The 22,069-nt window shown below is 42.2% G+C and overlaps 1 protein-coding gene across 1 annotated transcript in view; it reads left to right on the top strand.

Moving 5' to 3' along the window:
• ablim1b (actin binding LIM protein 1b) overlaps positions 1-22,069 on the top strand; it is a 235,828-nt gene that overhangs the window by 156,421 nt on the left and 57,338 nt on the right. Inside the window, exon 8 of the mRNA XM_048550727.2 lies at positions 8,269-8,327. Coding sequence (XP_048406684.2) covers positions 8,269-8,327 — 59 coding nt within the window. The remainder of the gene's footprint in view (positions 1-8,268; positions 8,328-22,069) is intronic.

The following is a 22,069-nucleotide window of genomic DNA, read 5'->3' on the forward strand; positions in this document are numbered from 1 at the left end:
AGTGGGGAAATAAGAATTCAACTCAGAGAAACGCAATGTTTTGTATTTGGGAAGGGCAAACAAGAAAAGGGATTATCCAACAAACGGGAAAATAATGAGAAGGGCAGAGTGCATGTCTACAGGTCTGTGAAATAGCAGATAGATAATTTTTTTTAAACCGCATGAGATGCATCCCTTCATCGGGCAAGATACAGTATATGAAAGCAAGAATGTAATCCTAGAACTGTCTAGGACACTGTTTAGATCACAGCTGGAATTTTGTGCACAGGTCTAGTAACTGCGTTGCAGGAAGGTACAATTGCTCTATCAAAGGCATAGAGAAGATTTACAAGAATGTTTTCAGGGCTTGAAATTTCAACAATGAGGTAATATTAGATTGTTTTCCTTAGGACTGAATCGGCTGAGGAGTGTCTTATTTGAGATGTACAAAATGATGAGAGATTTGGATAGAGTGTTCAGGGAAGAGCTGTTTTTCCACTAGCAGGGAGATCGATTACCAGAGACACAGATATAGCTGATTGGTAGAAAGATCAGAAACAGAGATAGGGAATATTAGGAAGATATTTTCAATCAGAGTGATGGTTGTCTGGAGTCCACAGCCCAGCTTGGTGGTTGAAGTTGTGGAAATACAATGGCTTTAAGGTGTGTATTTTTTCCTGTTTTTTTTTAATGCAGAGAGGTTGAGACAGAGCTACCGAGAGATCTTTTCCAAGCCAATTGCTGGTGAGGCTTTGGATTTATTTTCCATTGGAACCACAGAAGCAGCAAGAATGGCTGGGTCAAGCTCCCATTGAACCCAAGATTTTAGTTTGAGCTTTCAGTAGTTGCTGGGGTCTTGAAGCTGGATGTGGAAGTTGCTGTACATCCCTCCCTGCTACAGTAAAACACCCGAGTTCTGTCTCTGTCTCTGAGAGTTTTCTTGATGTTCTTTCTTCCTGAACTGGAAAATTGCTTGTGAGGCAATCTATTTCACTGAATTTGCCTTTGCCTTTGCTAAGGGTGTGTTTCTGGGATGTTACTATCATGGAACAATTACTGTTTAGTGGTTAAATGAGCTATTATTCTGTCAAGTTTTCCAATAGAGTTATTCCAATTACTCTTTCTTTTGTTTGTATTTTAACTATAGAATAAGAATAAAGTGTGTTTTACTCCAAGTTTGTTAGTTTGACCAATTGAATTGTATCTGGAATACAACACCTTACTCTTGCCTTTAAAAGTAAGAAAATGTTAAAGTCTAGGCTAACTTATTAATATGTGTTTTCTTTTGGGGTGTGGGTGGGCATGGAATTTGGCCTGATCCATAACCAGTTAGAAAGTCTGAGCTCATTTCAATGAATCTGAAAAGTATGATTAAGATGCCCTGTTCTATTCAGCTGATTCAGACATGATGGGTTGAATGAAAACCAAAAGAACTGCAGATGCTGTAAATCAGGAACAAACACAAAGTTTCTGGAAAAGCTCAGCAGGTCTGGCAGCATCTGTGGAGGAGAAAACAGTTAACGCTTCAGGTCCGGTGATCCTTCCTCAGAACTGATGGTGGCTGGGAACATGTCAGTTGAGATGCAGAAAATAGGGAGGTGGGTAGGGTAGGGTAGGGAGTAAACGATAGGATAGAGCCCAAAGAGAGATAAAGACAGTTGCTAACGATCAGGCTGGGAGGGTGAATAGTTGTTAATGGGTACTGTTAGTGACTAACAACATGGGGTGTGGAGTGGCAGGCTATGTGGTAACAAGGACTGGTGTGTGGGGTGGGGGGCTGGGACATGGCGGAGTTTAGGCCCTAAAATTATTGAACTCAATATCGAGTCCGGAGGGCTGTAGGGTCCCCAAGTGGAAAATGAGGTGTTGTTCCTCCAGCTTGCACTGAGCTTCACTGGAACACTGTAGCAAGCCGGAGACAGAGATATTGGCCAGGGAGCAGGGTGGTGTATTGAAGTGGCAGGCAACAGTTAGTTCAGGGTCTCTTTTATGAGCAGAACATAGATGTTCTGCAAAGCGGTCACCAAGTCTGTGCTTCGTTTCCCCAGTGTAGAGGAGACCACATTGTGAGCTGCGAATGCAGTAGATTAGATTCTCGGAAGTGCAAGTGAAGTGTTGCTTCACCTGGAAGGTATGTTTGGGGGCCCTTGGATACTGGGAAGAGGGAAGATAAATGCGCAGATGTTGCACCTTCGCCAGTTATAGGGGAAGGTGCTGTAGGGCTGTGGGGAGGTGTTGGGGGTGACGGAAGTGTGGACCAGGATGTTTCGGAGGGAACAGCCCCTGCAGAAGGCGGACAAGGGAGGATAGAGGAATATATGTCTGGTAGTGGCATCCTGCTGGAGGTGGCAGAAATGGTGTCTGATCTTCTGGATGTGGTTGCTGGTGGGATGGTAGGTGAGCCTAAGGGGAACCCTATCACTGTTGCAGGAGGAAAGAGAAGGAGTGAGGGTAGAAGTGCAAGAGATGGGTTGGACCCGATTGAGGGCCCTGTCAACAACGGAGCTGGGGAATCCTCAGTTGAGGAAGAATGTGGACATTTCGGAGGCCCCCTTGTTGAAGTTGGCCTCATCTGAACATGTGCAACGGAGATGGAGGAACTGAGAGAATGGGATGGAGTCTTCACAGAAAGTGGGATGTGAGGATGTATAGTCCAGGTAGCTGTGGGAGTTGGTGGGTTTGTAATGGATATTCGTGGGTTGAATGGCCTGTCACTGTAGTGTAACCATTCTATGGATAAGTCAGATGAGCTGTTTTGCAGAGTCTGTTATAAGCATATTTAACAAAATGTAGAGCTGGATGAACACAGCAGGCCAAGCAGCATCTTGGGAGCACAAAAGCTGACATTTCGGGCCTAGACCTGATGAAGCATCTAGGCCTGAAATGACAGCTTTTGTGCTCCTGAGATGCTGCTCGGCCTGCTGCGTTCATCCAGCTCCACAATTTGTTATCTCGGATTCTCCAGCATCTGCAGATCCCATTATCTCTTATAAGCATATCCTCCCTTTGATGTGGGGATTAAAGATGTTCACAGTGCTCCACGTGAGTTCTCACCAAGGCTCAATATGCAGACAACAAGACATCTTTACTTATGTTCTGAAACATCCTTGAGATGAAGGCCGGTGTAGCGTTTGTCTCCCTAATTGCTGCTGGCCCTCTATGCTAACCTTAGATGACTTTTGAACAAGGGATATCCAGGGCCCTTTGGACACCTGCACTTCCCAACCTCTCACCATTGTAAAACAAAATGAAATACTGCTTTTCATTTTGTTTTACAAAAGTGAATAATTTCACACTTATTCACATGTAAGTTTCATCAGCGATGTTCCAGCCCATTCACTTAGCCAAGTACACTGGAAGCCGCCTTGTATCATCCTTATCACTTACCTTCCCATCCAGTTTGGAACCACATCAGCGAATTTGAAAATATTATGATTGGTCCCCATATCTAAATCATATATGGATTATATTAGTTGTGGACTGAGCACTGAACCTAGGGGTCCCCATTAATTACAACCTACATCCAGAATGATCTACTTATTACAGGTCTCTACTTCCCATCTGTGAACTAATTCTCAATTCAAACTTGTGTATTAACCCCAATTCCATGCTGTAATTTTATTTGCTAAGCTGCTGTATGGGATCTTACCAAAAACCTTCTGAAAATCCAATTACATCACATCCATTGGTTCTCCTTCATGAACGTTGTAGATAATGTTCTCAAAAAAACTCCAGCATTATTGTCAAACATGATTTCCTTTTCTTAAATCCATTTTGATTCTACACAATTTTAGCAGTCTTTTCTCAATATCCAGTGATCGTATCCTTTATAGTAGTTTCTACTATTTTCCCTACTATTAACACACAATAGTTCTATAGTTCTCTACTCTCATGCATCCTCCCTTCTTAAATAGCAGTGTTTATATTTGCCGTCTTGCAGTCAGCAGGAACCTTGCTAGAATCTACGGAATTATGAAAGATAACTACCAATGAATCCGGAGAGACCACTCTCTCCGTGACTCCCTTGTTCGCTCCACACTGCCCTCCAACCCCACCACACCCGGCACCTTCCCCTGCAACCGCAGGAAATGCTACACTTGTCCCCACACCTCCTCCCTCACCCCCATCCCAGGCCCCAAGATGACATTCCACATTAAGCAGAGGTTCACCTGCACATCTGCCAATGTGGTATACTGTATCCACTGTACCCGGTGCGGCTTCCTCTACATTGGGGAAACCAAGCGGAGGCTTGGGGACCGCTTTGCAGAACACCTCCGCTCAGTTCGCAACAAACAACTGCACCTCCCAGTCGCAAACCATTTCCACTCCCCCTCCCATTCTCTTGACGACATGTCCATCATGGGCCTCCTGCACTGCCACAATGATGCCACCCGAAGGTTGCAGGAACAGCAACTCATATTCCGCCTGGGAACCCTGCAGCCATATGGTATCAATGTGGACTTCACCAGTTTCAAAATCTCCCCTTCCCCCACTGCATCCCTAAACCAGCCCAGTTCATCCCCTCCCCCCACTGCACCACACAACCAGCCCAGCTCTTCCCCCCCACCCACTGCATCCCAAAACCAGTCCAACCTGTCTCTGCCTCCCTAACCGGTTCTTCCTCTCACCCATCCCTTCCTCCCACCCCAAGCCGCACCCCCCGCTACCTACTAACCTCATCCCACCTCCTTGACCTGTCCGTCTTCCCTGGACTGACCTATCCCCTCCCTATCTCCCCACCTACACCCTCTCCACCTATCTTCTTTACTCTCCATCTTCGGTCCGCCTCCCCCTCAAAAGAAAAAAAAAAAAACCTCTCTGATGAAGGGTCTAGGCCCGAAACGTCAGCTTTTGTGCTCCTGAGATGCTGCTTGGCCTGCTGTGTTCATCCAACCTCACATTTTGTTATCTACCAATGAATTAATGATCTCTTTTGCTATTCCCTTTAACACTCCGAGATGAAATTCATCTGGCTTAGAGCACTTTTCAGATTCCTCTCCAGTTGATTTTTCAAGTACTATGGCTTTACTAGTACTGGTTTATTTTGGTTCATCACTTTCACAATTCCCTTGCTCACCTAGTACTTCTAAGAGATTTTCTGTATCTTCTACCGTGAATACAGATGCAAAGTAATTGTTTAATTTCTTTATCATTCATCTACATCAGGGCGGCATGTGGCTCAGTGGTTAGCACTGAAGCCTCACAGTGCCAGGGACCCGGGTTTGATTCCACCTTTGGATGACTGTCTGTGTGGAGTTTGCACATTCTCCCTGTGTCTGCGTGGGTCTTCTCCGGGTGCTCCGGTTTCCTCCCACAATCCAAAGATGTGCAGGCTAGGTTGATTGGCCATACTAAATTGCCTGTAGTGTTCAGGGGTGTGTGGGCTATAGGGGGATGGGCCTGGGTGGGATGCTACAAGGGGCGGTGTGGACTTGTTGGGCCAAAGAGCCTGTTTCCACACTGTAGGGAATCTAATCTAATCTAATTTAATGATTTTCCTGTTTCCACTATAAATTCTCCTGGACCCAGCAGTAATTAGGTTCACTTTTCTCCTACCTAATTGTTTCCATTTCAGATAACTAAAGAAGCCTTTGCAATCTTCCTTTATGTTCCATGGTAGTTCATATCACTGTCTAAATCATCTTCTTAATCCTCATTTGTATGGGTTCTAAATTGCTCCCAGTCGTCCGGTTGACCACTTCATCTGGCATCCTTGCAGGCCACTTCTTTGGATCTAATGCAATTTTTATACTATTTCTTTACCCACAGTTGACTTCTGTTTTTCTTTGGGTACTCCTGTCTGAGAAGAATGGATATCTGTTGCGGACAGTGTGGTATTTCTTTAAATACTAGCTATTGTCTGTTTGCCTTCCAAATTTTTTAGTGCATTTTTGCCATCTTGTCTTCTCATACCTTCTTAATTTCCTTTCATTAAACCTTAATTTCAGAATGAACTATATGACATTCAAACTGTGAAAATCTATTGTGTTATGATAACTATTTCTGAGTGACACATTTACAGCAAGGCTATTAATTAATGTTTTCTCATCACATATTAATAAATCCAAAATGCTTGATAACTGATTCTGTTCTGTTAGACAGGGTTGGCCATCAAACTGACAGACTTAAAGCAAACATGCAGATATGGACTACAAGATTTAAAGTCCTCAAGAAATTAGAAACTATGGTGGACTTTTGCTTTCATCACACTTTCAAATGGAGTATAACTTCTTCTAGAACAGTATATTACAACATCTTTAAAAGGCATTAAAAAGTAGAGATGGCATGATCGATTCCTACACTGCATTGGAGAAGTTTGAAGAGGGGAAATTAGACGGTGTATTGCTCTGTTATGCACTCTTAAACTCAAAATGGTAATTTTGGATTGCTTCGATTTCCAACTGAGATCAGGTAGTAGGAGCATACAGGTTGGGATATTTCTTAAAACATGGCACAACAAAGTCACATTCTTTACAAATGAGTATTCTATTCCATAATGATATGAAGGTCAGTCGCATTGTGGACAGTGCGGAGGGCTGTTCTAGGTTACAGAGGGACATTGATAAGATGCAGATCTGGGCTCAGAAGTGGCAGTAGGAGTTTAACCCTGAAAAGTGTGAGGTGATTCATTTTGGAAGGACAAACTTGAAAGCAGAATACAGGTATAATGGATAGATTCTTGGCAGTGTGGAGGAACAGAGGGATCTTGGGGTTCATGTCCGCAGTTCCTTGAAAGGTGCCAGCCAGGTGGATAGAGTTGTTAAGAAGGTGTGTGGTGGGTTAGCTTTCATTAATAGAGGGATTGAGTTCAAGAGCTGTGAAGATATGCTCCAGCTGTACAAAAGCCTGGTTCGGCCACATCTGAGTATTGTGTCCAGTTCTGGTCGCTTCGTTACAGGAAAGATGTGGAAGCATTGGAAAAGGTGCAGAGGTGATGCGAGGTGCTGCATTTTGGAAAGGCAAGTGAGAGCAAGACCTTTACATTTAATGGTAAAGTCCTGGGAAGATTTGCTGAACAAAGAGACCTTGGAGTGCGGGTTCATAGTTCCTTGAAAGTGGAGTTGTGTGTAGATAGAATAATTAAGAAGGTGTTTGGTATGTTTGCCTTTATGGCTGAGTGCATTGAGGGAGTTGGGAGGTCATGCTGTGGTTGTACAGGACATTGGTGAGGTCACATTTGGAATACTGAGTGTAATTCTGGCCTCCCTGCTACAGGAAGGATGTTGTGAAATTTGACAGAGTTCTGAAAAGATTTACAAGGATGTTGTCGGGGTTGGAGGGTTAGAGCTGTGGGGAGAGTTTGAATAGACTGGGGATATTTTCCCTGGAGCATTGGAGGCTGAGTGGTGACATTACAGAGGTTTATAAAGTCATTAGGGTGTTGGCTATACCTCTTTGAACAAGTTACAGACAACCCTGACCAGAATGTAATGAATGAATTTGCCCAGATGTCCTACAATACCAAAGCGATCAAATCAATACAAACTCAAGTTGGGACCAAAGCAAAGCAATTCCACGTTATCAGAAAGAAAATTACAATAATCTTTGGTAAACATACTGTCCCTAATACAATTTGGCCCTTAAGGTTACTATACCTCCTGAGTCTCTTGTATATTTACATAGTCACTGTCTCTCTGGCTTAGTCTCTGCAAAGCTGCCTTCTCACTCCTTCTGCTTGCTCGCTGTGTTCTGTACCTCTCTCTGTACCTCTCTCTGTACCTCTCTCTGTACCTCTCTCTGTACCTCTCTCTGTACCTCTCTCTGTACCTCTCTCTGTACCTCTCTCTGTACCTCTCTCTGTACCTCTCTCTGTACCTCTCTCTGTACCTCTCTCTGTACCTCTCTCTGTACCATCTCCACCATCTGCCCTAGTGGGATTCAAACCCAAGTTCCCAGAACGTTAGAGGTAACAAGGTGTAGAGCTGGGTGAACACAGCAGGCCAAACAGCATCAGAGGAGCAGAGGATTTCTGAAGAATGGTCTCGGCCTGAAACATCAGCCTTCCTGCTCCTCTGCTGCTTGGCCTGCTGTGTTCATCCAGCTCTACACCTTGTTATCTCAGATTCTCCAGCATCTGCAGTTCCTGCTATCTCTGTTCCCGGAACGTGACCTGGGTCTTTGCATTAACCGCCTAGCAATAATATCATTCAGCCATCATCTCCCCTGTATTAATCTTCCAAGCAGAGCTAAGAGGTTTTTAAAAAAAAATCAAAATGTTGCTCAGTTACTGGAACTGTTCATTCACTTTATCGAGCTTCATGTTCATATTCCACTCATTTCCCCCGACAGGCTCCACAGTTTGGCATCCCGACTGTAAGAAGTCCACCAGGGCTGAAGAAAAACAAAGGGTGAGTACGTAATGCAAACAAGCAACAATATGAGTGCTAATCATACACGTATGCATTATCCTGTTACCATGAATTTGATTAATCTAGTTCATGTATCCGTTTAGGAAACTATAGTACAGTTTACATCTGTTCTGAACCTGCTTCCCTCTTTCACTTTACCATGTGGAGAAAGTTTCCCCTGCCTGTTGCACATAACATAAGTTTAAATTGCTTTCCTAGAATGGGTCTATGATTTTGAATGTAGCGTGAAGAAAATATTATCAGAAATGGAGTGGTGTACATGTGGTATTCATGAGGATGAAGATTAGTGGTTGCTCCTTAGTTGTGAGATTCTGTTAATCACAGAGATTTTGATGTCTCTGATTTAACATTGGTACAATTCTGAGGCCACAAAGTGGAACAAGGGTATATCTTATCAGCCTCAGCACATTGGGAGCTGGCAGCTGGAGATCAGTCCTTCGTGCAACAGAAGTGACTCAAACCCATTAAACCTGATTGGTGGAAATAGCATCCCATTTGATCAGCACTTGCTTCAGGTATTAAACATTCACTCCCTACAAGCAGAGGTGCATAGTGGCAGCAATATGCACACTAACCACTGCAGCAACTCACTTAGGCTCCTCAGTAGCACCTTCCAAGCATCGGACCTCTAGCACCTTGAGGAATAGGGACAGCAGGCGCACGGGAACGCCACGACCTGTTTAGGCGAAGTTCCTCTGGATTGTATTTAAACAGAGCAATTACTTTCTTTTTTCCAATATAGTATGTCCTCCATTATTTTGGCAAGCTCCCCTCCGAGTCTCTCACCAACCTGTTTTCACAATATATTGTCATTGGGTTAAAATAATAGAACCACTATAGCATGGAAACGGGCCATTCAGCCCAGTAAGTCCACACCACCCCTCTGAAGAGCATCCCACCTAGACCCATTCCCCTACCCCTGATTTCCCTATGTCTAACCCACCTAACCTAAACAGCCCTGGGCACCATGGACAATTTAGCACAGCCAATCCACCTAACCTGCACATCTTTTGACTGCGAGAGGAAACTAGAGCACCTGGAGGAAACCCACGCAGACACTGGGAGAATGTGCAAATTCCAAACAAACAGTCGCCCAAGAGTGGAATTGAACCCAGGTCCCTGCTGCTGTGAGGCTGCAGTGCTAACCTCCAAGCCGTTGTGCTGCCGAAATCCTGAGACTCCCTCACTAACAATGTAAACAAAATTTGTAAAATTGAAGGAACATGTGAACAAGGAATAAAAGTCACTTAGAGGAACTTGTAAAAAGCAATTTTTCAAGTTGTATTGCAGAGGTTTCAGAGAATGTGGATTATATTTCATTATAAATTTGTTGGCTTTCATCGTTAGCTTTGGATAGCTCATGATGAAGGAGAACGGGATTAGTTAGCCTGCAGACACAAAATAAATCTGTAGTAAAATCATGCTATTATCCTCAAAGCCACGGTTGACAGTCAAATTCTTAAGCAGAAGCAGTGTGTTATTTTATGCTATGTAATTGTTACTTTAAAGTTATAATGGGGCAATATAATAACATGCTTGCAATGTAGCAATGAACAAAGTAATATTGGCCTGACACTCAGATCGATAACGAACAGTGGAACAAATTGTTTCTTTAATTAGAATGTTAATCGTTGTTAAGATCATTCAAACTTTCAAATCTATGTCCCCTCTTTAAATTTAAAAAAATGGAAACATGAAATCATTAAAATCAGTAAATAGCACTTGCTCTATGGTGCAAAACATTTGTCCTGTTCACTGAATTGACAAAGTGTTATGATTTCTACCCATGTCCTCCATTCCTAACAGGGAAGTTTTGCAACATTATCCTTCTGTGGAGGTGTTGCAGGGACAGGAAAAGAAACCTTCATCAGATTTTTCAATGGAACGAAGTAGCTGTATCATACGCCAGCATGCGGATTAATTCATGTCTTTAGGCGAAGTTCCTCTGGATTGTATTTAAACAGAGCGATTACTTTCTTTTTTCCAATATAGTATGTCCTCCATTTTTTTTGGCAAATATACCAATTGTCAAGATGTATGAATTAGACAATCTCAACAAAAGAACAAGGGTATTGCTTTTTAATTGCATCATTTTTATTTAAGGGAGAAGATCAAATTATGCAAAAGGAATAATTCTTTTAAGATTGTAAAGCACCAGAAAATAATTAGACCATTCAGCCCATCCAGCCTGCTCTGGCATTTGATCATGGCTGATATGTTTCTCAACCCCATTCTCCTGACTTCTCCCCATAGCCCTTCATCCCCTCACCCATCAAGTACTTACCTATCTCTGTCTTAAAGATGCTCTGAATTGCCCTCCATTGCCTTCTGCGGCAATGAGTTCCTCAGATTAACCATGCTGTAGCCAAAGAAATTCCTCCTCATCTCAGTTCTAAATGGCCATTCTTTCATTGAGGCTGTACTACCAGGTCGTCTGCAAGGTGTTAGAAAGGATTCAGAGGGATAGGATTTATGACCATCTGTAAGAGCATGGCTTGATCAAATACAGTCAACACGGCTTTGTGAGGGGTAGGTCATGCCTCACAAACCTTATCGAGTTTTTTGAGGATGTGACTAGAAAAGTTGATGAGGGTCGAGCTGTGGATGTGGTGTATATGGACTTCAGTAAGGCATTTGATAAGGTTCCCCGCGGTAGGCTCATTCAGAAGGTCAGGAGGAATGGGATACAGGGGAACTTAGCTGCCTGGATACAGAATTGGCTGGCCAACAGAAGACAGCGAGTGGTAGTAGAAGGAAAATATTCTGCCTGGAAGTCAGTGGTGAGTGGGGTTCCACAGGGCTCTGTCCTTGGGCTCTACTGTTTGTAATTTTTATTAAGGACTTGGATGAGGGGATTGAAGGATGGGTCAGCAAGTTTGCAGATGACATGAAGGTTGGAGGTGTTGTTGATAGTATAGAGGGCTGTTGTAGGCTGCAGTGGGACATTGACAGGATGCAGAGATGGGCTGAGAGGTGGCAGATGGAGTTCAACTTGGATAAATGCGAGGTGATGCATTTTGGAAGGTCGAATTTGAAAGCTGAGTACAGGATTAAGGATAGGATTCTTGGCAGTGTGGAGGAACAGAGGGATCTTGGTGTGTAGATACATAGATCCCTTAAAATGGCCACCCAAGTGGACAGGGTTGTTAAGAAAGCATATGGTGTTTTGGCTTTCATTAACAGGGGGATTGAGTTTAAGAGACGTGAGATCTTGTTGCAGCTCTATAAAACTTTGGTTAGACCGCACTTGGAATACTGTGTCCAGTTCTGGTCGCCCTATTATAGGAAAGATGTGGATGCTTTGGAGAGGGTTCAGAGGAGGTTTACCAGGATGCTGCCTGGACTGGAGGGCTTATCTTATGAAGAGAGGTTGACTGAGCTCGGTCTCTTTTCATTGGAGAAAAGGAGGAGGAGAGGGGACCTAATTGAGGTATACAAGATAATGAGAGGCATAGATAGAGTTGATAGCCAGAGACTATTTCCCAGGGCAGAAATGGCTAGTACGAGGGGTCATAGTTTTAAGCTGGTTGGTGGAAAGTATAGAGCGGATGTCAGAGGCGGGCTCTTTACACAGAGAGTTGTGAGAGCATGGAATGCGTTGCCAGCAGCAGTTGTGGAAGCAAGGTCATTGGGGTCATTTAAGAGACTGCTGGACATGCATATGGTCACAGAAATTTGAGGGTGCATACATGAGGATCAATGGTCGGCACAACATTGTGGGCTGAAGGGCGTGTTCTGTGCTGTACTGTTCTATGTTCTATGTCCTTGTCACTCCTACTAGTGGAAACATTTTCTCCATGCCTACTCTATCCAGGCCTCTCAGCATTCGGTAAGTTTCAATGAGATGGCCCCATCATCCTTCTAACCTCCATTGAGCACAGAACAAGAGTCCTCAATCACACCTGATATGACAAGCCCTTCATCCCTGGGATCATCCTGTAAACCTTCTCTGGACCCTCTCCATCCTTACATATGGGGCCCAAAGTTGCTTGCAATATTCCAAATGTAGTCTGACTAGAACCTGAAATAGCCTCAGCAGTTCATCTCTGCTCTTGTATTTTAGCTCTCTTGAAATGAATTAATTTCAGTGCTAACATTGCATTTGTCTTCCTAAGCGCCAATTGAACCTGCTTCTAAACATTAAGAGAATCCTGAACAAGGACTCCTTTGTGCTTCAGATTTCCAAAGCATTTCCCATTTAGAAAACAGACTCTGACTGAATTCCTCTGACCAAAGTGCATAACCTCACACTTTGCCATATTGTATTCTGTCTGTCACTTCATTGCTCACTCTCCCAGAATATCCAAATCCTTCTGCAGCTTCCCCACTTCTGCAATATTTCCTGTCCCTCCACCTATCTTTGTGTCATCTGCAAACTTAGCAATAATACCCTTCATTTCATTTGTCCAGATATTTATTGTATAATGTGAGTAGTCATGATCTCAACATGGACCCCTGCGGAACTGCTTTTGTTGCTGGCTGCCAACCTGAAAAAGGTGCCTTTATCCCATCAGTGCCTTCTGTTAGTCTACCAGTCCTGTTATTCATGCCAGCACCTTGCTCCTAACACAGCAAACTCTTAGTTAGCAGCCTCCTATGAGGCATTTTGTCAAAGACCATCCGGAAATCCAGATAGATCGTGTCCACTGGCTCTCCTTTGTCTAACTTGCTTGTTACCTTCTCAAAGATTTTAACAGATTTGTCAGGCATGACCTCCCCTTGATGAAACCATGCTGACTAAGCCCTATTTTACCATTCACTTCCAAGTACTCTGCAATCTCATCCTTAACAATGGACTCTAATATTTTACGAACGAACAAGATGAGGCCAACTGACCTGAGCTAACAAGGTGGACAGCTGGATGAACACAGCAGGCCAGACAGCATCAGAGGAGCAGCAAGGCTAACTGACCTATAGTTCCCTGTTTTCTGCCTGTTCTTTCTGAAAGAGGTGCTACATTAGTCATTTTCCAGTCCTCTGGGACTGTCTTGACTGTAGTGATTCTTGAAAGATCATCACCAATTCCTCCACAATCTCTTCAGCTATCTCCTTCAAACACCTTAGGTGTTTCCATCTGGTCTGTGTGACTTATCCACCTTCAGCTTTCAACGTACCCAGCACCTTTTACTTAGTGATCACCTCTACATTCACCTCAGCTCTTGACTCTTTCGAAGTTCTGGTATGTTACTGATGCTTTCCACCATTAAAATCGATGCAAAGTACCTGTTCAGTTCCTCTGCCAGTTCTTTCCTCCCCATTATAACTTCTGCCTCATTTTCCAGCGGTCCACTTTTGCCTCTCTCTTACCTTTTATAACATGATTTGATCTCAACAGTGAAAAATTTAGTGAAAATTTACAAACAACTTTCTACCATTAACATAGAACATAGAACATAGAACAATACAGCTCAGAACAGGCCCTTTGGCCCTTGATGTTGCGCCGACCTGTGAACTAATCTAAGCCCCTCCCACTACACTATCCCATCATTATCCACATGCTTATCCAAGGACTGTTTAAATGCCCCTAATGTGGCTGAAGTAACTACATTGGCAGGCAGGGCGTTCCACGCTCTTACCACTCTCTGAGTAAAGTACCTGCCTCTGACATCTGTCTTAAATCTGTCACCCCTCAATTTGTAGCTATGCCCCCTTGTACAAGCTGAAGTCATCATCCTCGGAAAAAGACTCTCACTGTCCACCCTATCTAATCCTCTGATCATCTTGTATGTCTCTATTAAATCCCCTCTTAGCCGCCTTCTCTCCAATGAGAACAGACCCAGGTCCCTCAGCCTTTCTTCATAGGGCCTGTGCTCCAGACCAGGCAACATCGTGGTAAATCTCCTCTGTACCTTTTCCAATGCTTCCACATCCTTCCTGTAATGGGGCGACCAGAACTGCACGCAATATTCCCAATGAGGCCGCACTCACGTTTTGTACAATTGCAGCATGACATCACAGCTCCGGAACTCAATCCCTCTCCCAATAAAACCTAAAACACCGTAAGTCTTCTTAACAACACTATCAACCTGGATGGCAATTTTCAGGGATCTATGTACATGGATACCAAGATCCCTCTGCACATCTACACTACCAAGAGTCTTTCCATTGACCCAGTATTCTGCCTTCCTATTATTCCTCCCAAAGTGAATCACCGCACATAACGTGGACAGTTTTTTTTTAATTGCACACAATTTTTCGAATATGTTTTCTAACTTAATGTCCAAATGGTGATGTGATAGTGAACTGTTCTATTATTGAATTATTTTGAGGCATGAGCTGATACTGAAGTGAATTGGGCTGTGATTTCCCCATACACTGAAGCCTATCATCCTATGCCTCAGTGTGGGCAAACAGTACGCATAGTGAGTGGGATCTGTGAACTAATTGTGTATACATTTTTAAGACCCAAAGATTGTCAATTCAGTATCCTAAACAACCTTTCAGTTGCTGAATGTCCACTTCCAGTAGGTGCTTCAGTGAAGTGGTGTGTTTTCAGGTTAACCTGTCACTAATAAAGGATCTCTCTATAAAAGAAAACTGATTTAATTCCTCATGAGCTGTCCTATATCTGAAAATGATGATAAAATTCTAATGATGCCAACCTTCACTAGCTGCTGGAGTGCAACATTCTGAATTCTGACCCTCTGTTCATTGTTGGGAACTCCTTTAAGATATTTTAGTAATTTAACCTTCCACTATGGAGCAAGATCAACTAGCTCTTGGTTCAGGTACATAGCACCAAAGGAGGAGAAATCCTGATACTGGAACCACATTAGCAGCTTCTGTGAGCTTAGGATGATATCAGCATGAAGGTTATTTAAACTGAGACTTAAGAAGTTGCTCAAGGATGTTAATGTGGAGATCCAGTTTTAACATCTTAATTTACAGTTTGGGTAAAAATTGTCATTATCATTGACAACCAAGTATTCAAACATTAACCTCACTGTCTATCAGGACTGATGGTAATTTAAGTACTGCTGATTACAGAATTCTAATGTTCTCAATCTTTGTACTTCAACATTTTCCTAAAGTGTTGAACTTTTAATGTATCTTTATTTTAACTTTTTTTTTACTTAAGTCATGAAAGAAATACGCAAACCCCTCTTAAAATGTTTGCCTCTGAGTGCTGCTAATATTTTTCTTATTGTACAACCTCTAGCACCTTCAATTTTTCCTTAGTAGGATTCAACTACATGGCACAGTTTATTTAGCATGGATCACGGATGTTAACTCGTGTGTGTGAAAAAACAGGACATGGTGGAATGTATAAACAAACCTGTTCACACGTCAAGAGAGATAATGGGAACTGCAGATGCTGGAGAATCCAAGATAATAAAGTGTGAAGCTGGATGAACACAGCAGGCCAAGCAGCATCTCAGGAGCACAAAAGCTGATGTTTCCGGCCGAGACCCTTCATCTGATGAAACGTCAGCTTTTGTTCACACGTTGATTTTTTTTTTCCTCTTTCTTCAAATTTATTCCCATTGCATGTTAGGTCAGATATCAGTTGATTATGATGAGAAACCTCCCAATCAAATGAGAGCTGTGAGCTGGTTAGTGACAAACTTTGAATAAGAATTATAACATAATTGATATTCCAGTAGCTTATAAAACGTCTCTAATAAACCAAGTAAAAACTTATATATTGAAAACACAAAAATGCTGGAGATCACAGCATGTCAGGCAGCAGCCATGGTGACAAGGCAGTGTCATCTAGAATCAAAGCATTAGCTTGTTCTCGCTCCATGGATGCTGCCTAGCCTGCTGTGAACTTCGGCATGTTTTGTTTTCAGTACAGCTTCTAGCATCTGCAGTAATTTGCTCCTAAAACTTTTATTTGTTATTAGTTTTGTTTATTATTAATATTGAATGAACGGCAAAATTTTAATCTTTTTTCTAATGGACTATGGTAAGTAGCTTGATGATTAATATGTGATCAAACATTTATGGATGTGCATAACTTTTTACAATCAGTCTTGGTGGACAATAGAACCTTGCTATAGGTGTGTTTTCTATACGTACTAGATTCAGTCCAGAAATAACATATACCTCACTCAAAACTGGAATTCCCTTGAAAAGGGAGTTGTCCGGATCATCCTTGTAAGAAGAGCCACGTTGCACAAGCTGACCCAGCTGCTTGTTATTCAAGATTAAGTTCTTCACAGAAGCAATTCTTCACATTCTATTTGGGAAGCCCTCTGTGATGGTCACTAGGTTACTATTGTTACAAGTCTTTGTTGATGCTAAAAACAAGCTCTCCAAAAATGATTGATCAAGGAACTGGAGGAACAGCGGGATCTTGGTGTTCAAGTGCATAGCTCCCTCAAAGTTGCCACCCAAGTGGATAAGGTTGTTAAGAAAGCATATGGTGTTTTGGCTTTCATTAACAGGGGGATCGAAACCCTGGTGAGACCACACTTGGAATACTGTGTCCAGTTCTGCTCGCCCTGTTATAGGAAAGATGTGGAGGCTTTGGAGAGGGTGCAAAGGAGGTATACCAGGATGCTGCCTGGACTGGAGGGCTTGTCTTACGAGGAGAGGTTGACTGAGCTCGGACTTTTCTCTCCGGAGAGAAGGAGGAAGAGAGGTGACCTGATCGAGGTGTACAAGGTAATGAGAGGCATGGATAGAGTCGATAGCCAGAGACTTTTCCCCAGGGCAGGATTGACTGCCACGAGGGGTCGTAGTTTTAAGGTGTTAGGAGGAAGGTATAGAGGAGACATCAGAGGGAGGTTCTTCACCCAGAGAGTTGTGAGCGCATGGAATAGCTTACCGGTGGTAGTCGTGGAAGTGGAGTCATTAGTGACATTTAAGTGACTGCTGGACATGCACATGGATAGCAGTGAATTGAGGGGAATGTAGGTTATGTTATTTTATTTTTGGATTAGGATTATTCCATGGCACAACATCGTGGGCCGAAGGGCCTGTACTGTGCTGTACTTTTCTATGTTCTATGTTCTAATAGAAAATGCATTCATAGCCAATGAGAAATATCAGTAAATTTCACATTACCTGCAGGTTTACATCATCAATTTTCAATGGTTCAGATGACAAGGAATTAACTTGAACAAATGGTTTTGCTACTTGGGTTATTAGGAGCAAAACAAATGGAAAGAAATCATTTTTACTTGTCTCTTTTACAGAGTCTAAAGATATCTTATTTGTGAAATAAATGCCTTAAAGAAATGCAGATAACTCAGTCTAAACAGGTTTGCTTGGTCGCACTTTCTTGCTTCATCTTTTGTGGGCCACCAGCGTTGAGTTAGCTGACAGTCATTATGTAATGTCTGATTCACTTAACTTGTGACAGAACATTTCATCCAGTGCTCCATTTGCTACAATCAATCCATTCACTTTGGTCAGATAATTTATGCTGAAACATCACAGAATTGTTTCCCTATATAATTTGGCAAACAACAAGAGGAAGAGAAAACAGTAAATGTTTATGGGAGAGATATTTGGAACTGCAGATGCTGGAGAATTCGAGATAACAAGGTGTAGAGCTGGATGTACATAGCAGGCCAAGCAGCATCATAAGAGCAGGAAGGTTGATGTTTCAGGCCTAGACCCTCCTTCATTTCTGATGAAGCTTCTAGGCCCAAAATGTCAGCCTTCCTGCTTTTATGATGCTATTTTGCCTGCTGTGTTCATCCAGCTCTGCACCTTGTTACCTTGGTTTCTCCAGCAACTGCAGTTCCTATTATCTCTAATGTTTATGGGAAATTAGATTATTTAAAAATTCAGCCAGTGTCTGTATGCATAAAACCATGTTTCTTTTAACATATTCCAAATTATTAAAAACTTTGATTTTTATCTTGCTGCTTTTAATATTCGAACACTCCATTAGAACTGGTGCATGTAGAATTTGACCATGAGATGTAGGAGAAGAATTAGGTCATTTGATCATGGCTGATACATTTGTCACCCTCATTCTCCTGCTTTCTCCCCACGATTTCTGATCCCCTAACATTCAAGGAAAACCTATCTATCTCTGTCTTAATTACACCCAGTGACTCAGCCTCCACAGCCTTCTGTGACAGTCTGTTCCACAGATTCACCATGCTCCAGCTGAACAAATTCTTCCTTAGCTCAGTTCTGAAGGACCATCCCTTCATTCTGAGGCTATGCACTCAGGTCCTCATCCCTCCTTCTAATGGAAACATCTTTACATCTATCCAGGCCCCTCTGTATTCTGTAAGTTTCAACGAGATGGCCGCCTCATTCTTCTAAAATCCTTTCAGTACAGGTCCAGAGCCCCCAGCTGTTGCTCATGTGACAAGTCCCTCATCCCGGGATCATTCTTGTAAGCCTCCTCTGGAATCCCTCGAAGGTCATCACACCTTTCCTTAGATACAGGGCACAAAAACTGTGCATAGTGTGCCAAATGTGGTTTGATCAGAACCTTACACAGTGTGTGCAGTACATCTCTGCTTGTGTATTCTAGCCCTCTTGAAATGAATGCTAACATTGCGTTTGCCTTCCTAACTGCCAACTGAACCTGCATATTCATCTTAAGAGAATACTAAACTAGATCTCCTAAGTCCATTTGTGCTTCAGATTTGCGAAGCTTTTCCCCATCTAGAAAATCATCTATAACCCTATTCTTCTTCGCAATGTCCATAACCTCATACTTTCCCCCGTATTATTCTATCTGTCACTTCTTTGCCTTATATCCCAGCCTTTCCTAGTCCTTCTGCAGCGTCCCCACCTCCTCAACTCAATCTGCCCCTTCATGTAGAATTGTGTCAACTGCAAGGATTCATTCAGGAAGGAAAATGCTACTTCCAGTCATCTTTAATTCTCCCTGGGCAATGCTCCCATGCAATTTCCTGTCCTTCGGGTACACTGCCAAGAGCATTAAGACAATAATTAATTTCAGAACAGGAGGAAGAAAGTAAATCTATTCAGCTCTTCAAGCTCTGGATGTCATTCACATATTTTATATTCATTATTTGATCCAAAATTTTTGTTAAATTTTCAGCAAAAGCAGTATTATCTTTTTTCTAATTTCAGCCATCCAATGTGATATTAATTATTACAGTAATTGCGTTAAAAGTTTATTCCTGGCCAGCTTTGACTAGGGTTAGTTTCTGAACAGGCTGTTCTGAAAACTCTGTCTTTGAGTTCTGGTCAAACTTTTCAGGACACCTCACTCTGGAAAGGAAAGAATCTCTGTTGAAAACATTGGCAAGAAATTGTTAATTTATTGATTTTTCTTTTAGAAAGGAAGACAACATAATCCATGTGTATTTGATAATTTAGGTAAATAACTTCATTATGTCAAGGATAATGTTACATTAATTTGTACATAGCTGAAAAACTCTGCCATTGATCTTCAATGGCAAGATTATGCCTTAAAAGAAATAAGTACAGGACCAGTTTTACCAGTTGGGATTATTGAATGTCTAAGGGTGTTATTTATTTACCGTCAATTTAGCACAGATTTGTAGGTGACTATTTCCTAACACAGCAAATTAAAAGTATGAAATCTTTACCGATGAAGGATATTAGGATAAAGGATAAGTGAGAAGGGTGTAATTTTATTTTTCAAAACATTAAATTACTTTTATGGTTCCTGAATCTTAGCGTAACACCTTTTCACAAAAAGATTGAGTGAAAGATAATTGGCACACTTCAAATTCACTGTGTGGAGCATTTAAACCATATATAATTCTCAGTTTAGTATGCTAACTTAAAGGATTTTATAAAGAGGAAATGATTCAGTGCAATGAGCGCACATATAATGTGAATACGTTAGATTTAACATGAAAACCTAGCATTATACTTCATTACTTTGTACTCAGTTGCAGTGCAGACTATGTGAGCTTGCAACAATCTCAAGGGGAAATGACAATGTGGTGCAGAGTAAATTACAGTGCCATCTACGTTGTCTGCCAGGGAGCAGTTGATTTAATGGTCATTATAACATTTGGCAAGAGACCGCTGCGATTGTAATCAACAAGCAACTAGCACACTCAGCTGGGTTTTGTTTTGTTTGAGCCTATTATTATAATTAACGTGATAAATTTGTAATTGATTATAGGTAACTGATTCTGAGTTAAGAGTTTAAGAAAAAAGTGTATTAATTGCGCCAAGTTCTGTTGAGTTTTTTGACATTCAGTTTCAATTAAAAACAGTAATGTCTGCAAAACTCTGCAATTATCGCCTTTCTCCAACGGAAACCCGTGCAAAATTTTCATTTATAGGTGTGGAGTTAAGTAGGTCAGTTGGTCCTTTTCTGTACATTCTTATTTGATATTTTTAAGCAGCAATTGTTTTCTTTCAATTATGTGAAATGGTGTGTGATATCTTGACAATGCAGCCTGTTGTAGTGGCAGCTGTGGCCTTGCCCTGTAAAGATGAATGGACAGAAAGATGAGTTTTCTATCACGAGTGCCACCAAGTAGAGCCTGTTGTGTATGGCAGCAGCTTACTAGACCGATCTCTTATTCACAGGCACTCAGTACCTAACTGAGATACTTGGAACTGGGCACGGGGTCTGCAAAAAGACACCACCGTGATTTTGTTTCTGAATGCCCCCTCCACCAACCTCCCTGCTGCAATACCTATCCCAACCACTTATGTCTTTCCAAGAACCCAGCACTGATCCGTAGACAGCCTTCGTGTATGACTGCAGTAACCTTTGATTTACTGATAGCTCTCAGGGGCAGGATTTCCAGCTGATTAGGTTCTTAACTCAGTAAGAGGTTTGTCATTGTCCAGGTAGGTGCCAGATGACTCTGAAGTAAGGTCCCAAACCGAAATGTCAATTTACCTGCTCCTCTGTTGCTGCCTAGCCTGCTGTGTTCCTCAAGCTCCGCACTGTGTTATCTTTACACTGAAATAGTGTCGGACCACTCCGTGGAAAGGAGACCTGGCGCTTTTACTCCTACCACCATACATCCAAACAAACATGCAAATTTGGAACAAGAATTGGCCACTTGGTCCTTAGAGCCACCATTTAATAAATTTGTGGCTGATTTGTTTGTAAACTGAACTCAACATTCCTGTCCTCACACACTAACCTTTGACCCCCTTGCATTCGAGAATGTGTCCACTTCTATCATAAAAATATTCAAAGACTCTGATTCCCCAACCCTTTGAGGAAGAGGGTTCAAAAAATTCTGACAGAAACAAATTTTCCTCATCTCTAATTAAAAGGGTGACCCCCTTTTTTTTTTGAAAGATGACTTTACCTACTAGATTCTCCCTCAAGAAAAAATATTCTCTGTACCTCCATGTTCATCCCCCACATGATGTTATAGATTTCAATCAATCCATTTAATAACCTTCAAAACTCTAGTGGATACAAGTCCAACCTGTCCCATCTTTCCTCGTAGCGTAACCCTCTCATTCTAGGTATTAGTCTCATAAACCTTTCCTGGACTACTTCCAGTTCATTTACAACTCTCCTTTAATAAGGAGACCAGTGCCATACACAATATTCCAGTCCTACCAATGCTCTGCATAACTGAAGTATCACCTCTGCATTTTTGTACTGAACTCCCCCCCCCCCCCCCCCCCGCCCCCCACTGTAAACAGGAACATTCTGTTATCTTTCCTGTTTGCTTGCTGTACCTCTTCCTTAACCGGCATGCAGGAGTCATATCCTCTCGACTAGATTCCCCACCCCATATATCTGTTCCATGTATATTACGTGAATACATTAGATTTAACTTGCAAACCCCAACATTATACTTCATTGTTTGTCACTCCATTGC

Source organism: Stegostoma tigrinum, chromosome 20 (assembly GCF_030684315.1).
Source record: "Stegostoma tigrinum isolate sSteTig4 chromosome 20, sSteTig4.hap1, whole genome shotgun sequence".
Taxonomy (NCBI): Eukaryota; Metazoa; Chordata; class Chondrichthyes; order Orectolobiformes; family Stegostomatidae; genus Stegostoma; species Stegostoma tigrinum.